Genomic DNA, 7,423 nt, shown 5'->3' with positions numbered 1-7,423 from the left:
AAAAAGAAAAAAGGATGAGGGGGTCGTCCTTAAGCAAGTGAGTGAGCGGGTCGTTCCATCCCTTAATATCTTAGAGCCACTTAGCTGAGAGGAATTGAACCACTAATCGATTGGGGATGCACACACTTACCCCTAATGACTTCACCTCAGTAAGGAGCACATAAGGGTGGGTGCACAATAGGATGGATGGATTGACCATGGAAAATCCATGTTTGTTCATGATTTACAAACAAGTGGACAAATGGTTTATCTTGTTCTTATGCGTTAAAGTTTCAACTAATTGTCATAGGCCAGTTGGAAAGGCATCCCTTCCTCATATGTGGGGTGAGCACATAGCTCACATTCATAACTGTGAGTTTGTTCACCCACTATGTGGTTTGAAAGTGGCAGATAAGCTTGATGTTTGTCCACTTTTTCCAAGACCATTCTTTCTTTGACATGTTTGTCAAACACATCTTGCATAAGTGGGTGTCTGGATGTGTTTGAACTCGCCCTAAGGGAGTGTGAAGCAGCGGGGATACAGATGAGAAAGACGCCCACATAACTCTTACCATTGTACAAATTGACAAACATATTCTTCTCCTTTATCATTGTGCAAAAGAGGAATGGCGGCTAGCAAGGTCGTAGTTGTAAGTTTGTCCACTCATTGTCTAGTATGGGAGTGGTGAATAAGCTTGGTGTGTGTGTGTCCACCCACTCTCTAGAGTGGGAGTGGCAAATAAGCTTGGTGTTTGCCCACTTTTTCCAAGATCTTTCTTCTTTTGATGTGTTTGCAAAACCGCCTGCATAACCCCGGTTTTCCGGGGGACCCCGGGGGCGCGTGTGAACCCACCCGATGGGAGCTCGGGCGGCCGCCAAGACAATGAAGAATCCCGCCCACCACACCCCACGATTGACAGTGTTAACGACAAACGGACTTTCTCATCTCTTTCATCTTTGTGCGAAGGAGGGATGGCTGCTGGCAAGGTGCTCGCTCAGCTGCAAACGAATGAGTCAGTCTTGTGCCTGAAAATCAACGATAAACCCTAACAGAAGTAGTCTTCTTTTCCGCTTTTCTGCAGGCATTTGCTTTCTTCTGGGGCAAGAACGGGCAGCCGGATAAGGAGCTCCAGAGCGACATCAGTAACGTGATCAAGGGCACCTACAACGATGAGCTGGTTGGGCCTAGAAGTAAGCACAAATTGGAATCGTCTAAGAAGTACTCATAATTGAAATCTGGGCTATCCCATCTGCCCTCGCTCATTCCAGTAAGCTCATAATAAGGAACATAGTTGGGATCATTACTCGTATGGTTGATTCAATCGGCTGTGGGAAATGAATGGTTGCATACCTGTATGGAATTGGGCAAACGTACTCCACCATTATGAGATAGACATCGTCGGGATCATTACTCGTATGGTTGATTGAACCGGATGTGGGAAATGAATGATTGCATACCTGTATGGAATTGATCAAACATACTCGGTGATTATGATATTAAAAAATGGGGTGCCAGACACTAAGATATACTGCCTTTGCAAAAGCATTTCTCATACAAGGCCAATGAAGCTTTAAAGTTGAAATTGAAGTCTAATGCTTCGGAACTCTCTGAACAATGTATAGCGTCTTGTTTATTGTATTTATACAATTAGGGTCACGAATCATACTTCCATGCCCATATGTGTTTGCCGTATGGAAATGTATGGAAAAGACTACGGCAAAGAAAAAAGAGGCAAAAACTGTTTCTGCTGATAAGATTCATCGAACTGAAAGCTGAAAACTTCCTTGTTCATTCACTCGATAAACCTTGGCCATCAATTACAACAATCCTGTGGTGAAAAGCAGCAAACCTCCTTTGCTCATTGACTTAATAATCTTTGATCATCAATTGTAGGGAAAAGAGTTTACGGTGACAGATTTGATCAAGCAGATTTTCTTTCATTCACTTCTCAATCATCTGCAGTTTTTTTGATGTTTTTTTTTGGGGGGTGGGGGGTTGGGGAGGGGATCTGGTTTGTTTTGCAACCTCCACTGTCAAATTAAATCCAGATGGGGGGAATCTGGCTTGTTTTGCAACCTACTCTGGCAAATTAAATCCAGATGGAGTGAAGAGGGTCAATTTAAGATTTGGTCATCAATCACAGGGAAAAGAGTTTGTGGTGACAGATTTCATCAAGCAGATTTTCTTTCATTTACTCGTTAATCATCTTCCATTGGGGGCGGGTATCCATATGGGTGAAGAGGGCTAATTTTCTTGTAACAGAAAGTGTTGCTGTTCATTAAGACATTATACAAATCTTGACTCTTGTTTTTACCTCTTTGTCCTCCCAGAAATTCCAACAAGGTCTACTAAAGCTCTTGGATTTGTAATGACGCAAAAAGCTGTTGCCAAGTTCCAGTACCCTCCTCCATTGCTTGCAGAGGCAAAGTTTTTCAGGTTTTGGAATGAAATGAATCATCCGGACTCTGCCACTCGGTTTTTGGAGGCATTGCTCAAGAGGCTCAATGAGCTTGACAGAGAGGCAGCAGAAGGAGAAGAACATACAAGAAGGAAATTTTCTCGAAGATCATGGGCCTTTGGCCTTGTTTACCATTCAACTGACAGGAATGCTGAGTATCTGCCTGGATCACCTGCGCTACAGCGGGCATTCCGCCTCCCTTCTCCCACAGGACCAGCTTTCAGTATCCTTTTTACAGTGAAGAGTGCTTGGCAGATTTTGCTGAGGTTCTCACAGCCAATAAAAGTTTAAACTCATCAGCTCGGCGGTCTGTTTCTGATGTTTGTAACTGTTTGTTAATCAGAGACTAGTAGCTATAGTGATGCAAGCTATCTCAAATTTACACTCCTTGTCATTTGTCAACTGAAGCTCAAACTGGAAGGTGCTTAGTTGTATGACACGGTTTGGATTGTAAAAGTTTAAGAACATGGGAAAGGGGTAAATTTTATGCATGCACATTCAGATGTTTGAGACCAGCCAGGACAGAAGTGATTGGTGGCACAAGTGCAGGAGACTGTACCTGGCATCTACTGTATAACCTCAACTTGGCAAGATTTAGTGTTACAGTAGCTATTCTCAACCGAGCTATCCAGGATGCTTCTTTTCCAGCAACAAGTTGTAATGTTGGAGTATTTTTCTCAAGCTGGTTTTTCTATCTCACATTCAATGACTGGAGGTGAGCTTTTGCCCAAACAACGCTTCAATTGCCTAGTGTGCTGACATTCAAATTAGGAAATGATGGGTTATTTGTGCAAATCAAATGGACTTGTGTATTGGCCTTGGATTGGAATAATGCTGGAAAAAGCCTTATAGGATTGTAAGTTGCTTTTGCTATAGAGAAGTTTGGAATGATAAATGGAGCTCTTCTCTCTAAGATGCATGCATGGTAATGAAAACCTAGTTTTCATCAATGGGACTGCTTGTTTGGATAGCCCATGAGATAGTGGTCCAAATCCTTTTGTAAGCCTGTGCTGTTAGTTTGGCAGGTTCATGGGGTTTAGGTATTGTGTTTAGCCTCTAGTTGGGCGCCCTTTAGAGGCAGCTTGGTGGCTCATTAAGGGTTTCCTCAGTTGTCTAGGGTCTCGTCCTAGGGCTCTCTGCTCTCATCCTAAGGCTATAGATGCTCCATTCCACTCTTGTTCTTCTATCACATCATATTGCACCCTTGGAGAGAGGATGACTGGAGGCACTGCTGCTGGTACCCTGGTGGTATGTACCGTACATCTCATGTTTCATTGTGCAGATTCTATTTCCCATTCATTGTAAGTTTTTGTATTCTTGTGTTCATTTGTTTTGTAAATGTTCATGTGACATGCTTTCTCTTTCTCGCTTTCTATCATCTGCACATTCTCACATGATATCACATGGTCAGTGGTCTCATGTGCTATTACTGATAGTTCAGATCTGAAAATCCTGCATTTTCTGCTGCTGGAGCCTTCTACCCTCGAATTTCTGCTTTCTACCCCTTCCTTTCCACCTGGAAAATTGTCCTACAGCTGTGCAACTTTGTGTGCTGGCCGATTGGTTTTCCCTGCATACGAAGCTGTGAACCTTGCGTTTTGGGCTGCTACATGGCCATGGAGGCTGGATCTGCTGTTGCAAAGGCTGCCCTATGTGCCACCATGCCATTTTACTTCTCAAACACCTTGCATTTGCTGGATGACTGTTCCATACTGTGGTAGACTGTGCACTTTGCTGATATGATTGCTACATTTGCACTTTTTGCATTTTCAGCTTCAAAGAGGGTTTTGTGTGTCGTTGGTTGTGATTCTTCATCACATTCACTTCACTATTGCTCAGCTCTTTGCCTTCTCTTGACTGCTTCTATGTGGGAACTGTTGAATTTCTTGATTGGTGTATTTTGACTACAAATGCTTGAGATATCTCTCTCTACTCCTAATTTCATTCACATCATGGCACCTTTGTGTTCCTCTACTGATGATAAGCTTAAAGGCCATGACTACTCTACTCGCAATGCTATCATAGATACTTGGTTTGAGCAGTTACAAGCGAGGCTGTCATATCAAGTTAGCACCCTGCATGCAAGTGTTCTTAGACCTTTTCATGAGATGTGGTAGAGGACACTAATGACGTACAATCAGAACTTGAGGAACTTGATGCGATCTTGATTCTAAATTTTAGAATTCATTGAAGGATGTGAAGTGGATGGAGGGTGACTTGGCAAATTCACCTCAACTGTTGGAGCTTTACTTCGAGGCTTTGAAACTAGAAGTGACCTTGGTTGTGGCTTAGTCATAATCGACAGAGCATAAGTTTGGAGAATTGCTCAATTCTCAAGTTGGGGTTTAGCACCTCCACTTCCTCAATACATATAGGCTTGCATATCTAGAGGTTGTTTAGAAACACTTTATGTCTCACTCATAGTACTGTTTGATGGCAATTTATGTTCTTTGGGACTTTTATGATCAATATGCTAGTCACATGAGTTTTTATAGTAAGGTCTCAACATTAAGCAGTACATATAACTATAGTCTACAAGACATGTTTACGGAAGCATCAAGTGGAAATATTGCTAGGGTCATATAGTCACATGTATTTGGTTTTGTGTGTGCCTTTTTGATCCTATTTGAATGCAATCAGGATCGCCTTCCATTTTTGGAGAAGGGGGATACATCATCGTTGCCATGTGAGTTTACTCTAGGTTTTTCTCACCAGAATGAGAAATGAACTGAATGATTTCATCAAAACAAACTCTAATTCTGGTACCCTTAGCCTTGGGCATGGTCACTTTGGGTTTTCGTATTGTCTTGTTGTCTTCAACATATGCAGAATGCAATCAGGATCGCCTTCCATTTTTGGAGAAGGGGGATACATCATCGTTGCCATGTGAGTTTACTCTAGGTTTTTCTCACCAGAATGAGAAACGAACTGATTGATTTCATCAAAACAAACTCTAATTCTGGTACCCTTAGCCTTGGGCATGGTCACTTCGGGTTTTGGTATTGTCTTGTTGTCTTCAACATCTGCAACCCTTCCTTGTTGTACATCCCTTTTGAATTGCATGATCATTATCATCTTTGTGAAAGGGTGCTTGGGCATGCGAATAATTTTCCCATGAGGAACTGAAACCAGCCTTCTTTCTCGGATAGGGTGGTAGATGACCTGATATGATACTAATTACAGCAAGTGAATGAATTCACAAATCCGAAATAAAAATTTACCACAAAAATCTTGGATAGCCAACATAAGATTGGGCCCAAAGCTAGTGCTCCTTGCAGTATTTCTTTAACTTGTATTGTTATGAAATTTTACACTAAGATGTAGACTAATCTCTCTACAAATTCCAATGCTTTGGGCTATCACCAATGATTAGTAGCATCAGGGTCCAATTTGCCTCTTGATTCTAATACAATTCAGGTACAAATTGAATCAAGAACACTTGTATGCGGGCCAACAATGTGAATATACAATCTCTATTAGATTTGTTGTAATTGCTTCAATTCCAACAATTGCTTTGATCTTTGGGCTTTTGCTTAATGGGTGCACACTTTGTGGTGGCTAAGAAACCCTAATTTTTGTTGTAAATTAGGTTTTTGACAGTATAAGTTCTAATGTCCACCTTCAAATAGTTAAGCAAAACTGAGAATGCCTGAGAATGACTGAGATTCAATGGTGCACTTCTCTAGACAGCTGATAAACATTCATTACAACAGAAATTAGGTTTGAATTCAGCAAAGGTGCTGATTACCTTCATATTTGTTGAGATGAGGAAGAAGGATAGCAGAGGAGAGAGAAACGTTCAATCTAATCCCAAGAAAGTGTTGTAACAACAGTCCTCTTTTGTTTTAGAGAGAGAAAATTGGGTCACCTAGTAGTTTTTAGGGTTTTGCTGCTGTTTAAAACCCTAATGTCTGCATCAACTACTTTCGATAACGTCCTTTTTAAGGTTTCTTGCTATTTAAAGCCCTAGAATTTGCTCTAAATCAGGTTGCCTTGTTGTCTAGAAGCTTCACGAGCTGTCTCACTATTCACAATTAAGTTCTGTACCCGTACATTCGTCCCGAACAACCTAGAATGGGAGAAAAATAGGCCAACATGGAAGCCTTTAGCTAAAAATTCATTAGCTTCTTTAAAACAGCCTGAAAACATGCATAATCAATGAATCAAACCTCTTTATTTAAATGAAATGTGTTTCTAGAGAGTGTCTTTGTCCCATAGGCACAAACCCTATTTGGGAGGACCCAAACTTTCTATAAAACCATCCAGCCTCAATCTCATTTTTGCAGCTTGCAGGTGCCTTCTCACTGCTGTCCACACCCCATATGAGGAGGATATCTCAACCGGAGCTGTCCCCACCATTGCTATCTACCATTTGGCGCCTGCTGTCCAGCCTTTTGCTGCTGTTCAGGACTGTTTACTAGCCTTCTAGATTGTTGGCCAGCTAGATGATTGCTGCCAGAGACTGTCACAACCTGTAGTTGCTGTTTGTTGATCATCTGGAGCTGCCTTACAGTCTTCTCAGCTGCCTCCTTGTGTTGACATCAGCAAAAATTTTGTGTTTTGCTCTCCTTGCTGCCACCTAGCCTCCTATTGAGATCTGCTGGCCTGCATTTTGCTGTTCAGCCCTTCCATACAGCTGCCATGTCATTAGCCTGATCTGCATTTGCAGATTCTGCATACTTTGCTGCTCGTTTGTTACTGGTCCAACTTTCATAGGCTGCGTTTATTGTTGTTAGACACCTTGGGAGGTTGCCTTCTGTGTTTCGGGATCCATCAGAGTACAACACACTCTTTTTCTTATACTCTTTGTCTTGGACCTCAAGACAGGGATTTCAGGGGTCAGTTTTCACCTTGCATAGTGTGTTTGCTACATTGAGCATTGCATCTATTTATTCATTATTTAGTTTCATTATCTTTTGTGTTCATTGTTTCTTGTTAACTCTACCCTAATTATGTTTCTTTATCAGTCTGTGTATTTGTCGTAT

The 7,423-nt window shown here is 41.7% G+C and overlaps 1 protein-coding gene across 4 annotated transcripts in view; it reads left to right on the top strand.

The window, feature by feature from the left end:
* The first annotated feature begins 853 nt into the window (after positions 1-853).
* The window catches only part of LOC148017109 (uncharacterized), a 51,711-nt gene continuing 45,141 nt past the window's right edge, over positions 854-7,423 (top strand). For 2 of the 4 annotated variants that reach the window (XM_087663088.1, XM_087663089.1), the window contains exons 1-3: positions 854-966; positions 1,062-1,170; positions 2,311-2,661. In XM_087663088.1, the coding sequence (XP_087519214.1) occupies positions 952-966; positions 1,062-1,170; positions 2,311-2,661 (475 nt within the window). In that variant the 5' untranslated portion in view covers positions 854-951. Of the gene's footprint in view, positions 967-1,061; positions 1,171-2,310; positions 2,662-2,724; positions 3,154-7,423 lie in introns of those variants that run through there. The other 2 variants (XM_087663093.1, XM_087663094.1) reach the window with 1 other exon arrangement.

The sequence above is a fragment of the Lygodium microphyllum genome, chromosome 22 (genome assembly GCF_053477565.2).
Source record: "Lygodium microphyllum isolate KBCC chromosome 22, Lygodium_microphyllum_v1.1.10, whole genome shotgun sequence".
Classification (NCBI taxonomy): Eukaryota; Viridiplantae; Streptophyta; class Polypodiopsida; order Schizaeales; family Lygodiaceae; genus Lygodium; species Lygodium microphyllum.
Note: the sequence above shows the minus strand (reverse complement) of the source record. Positions and strands in the feature narration are given on the sequence as shown.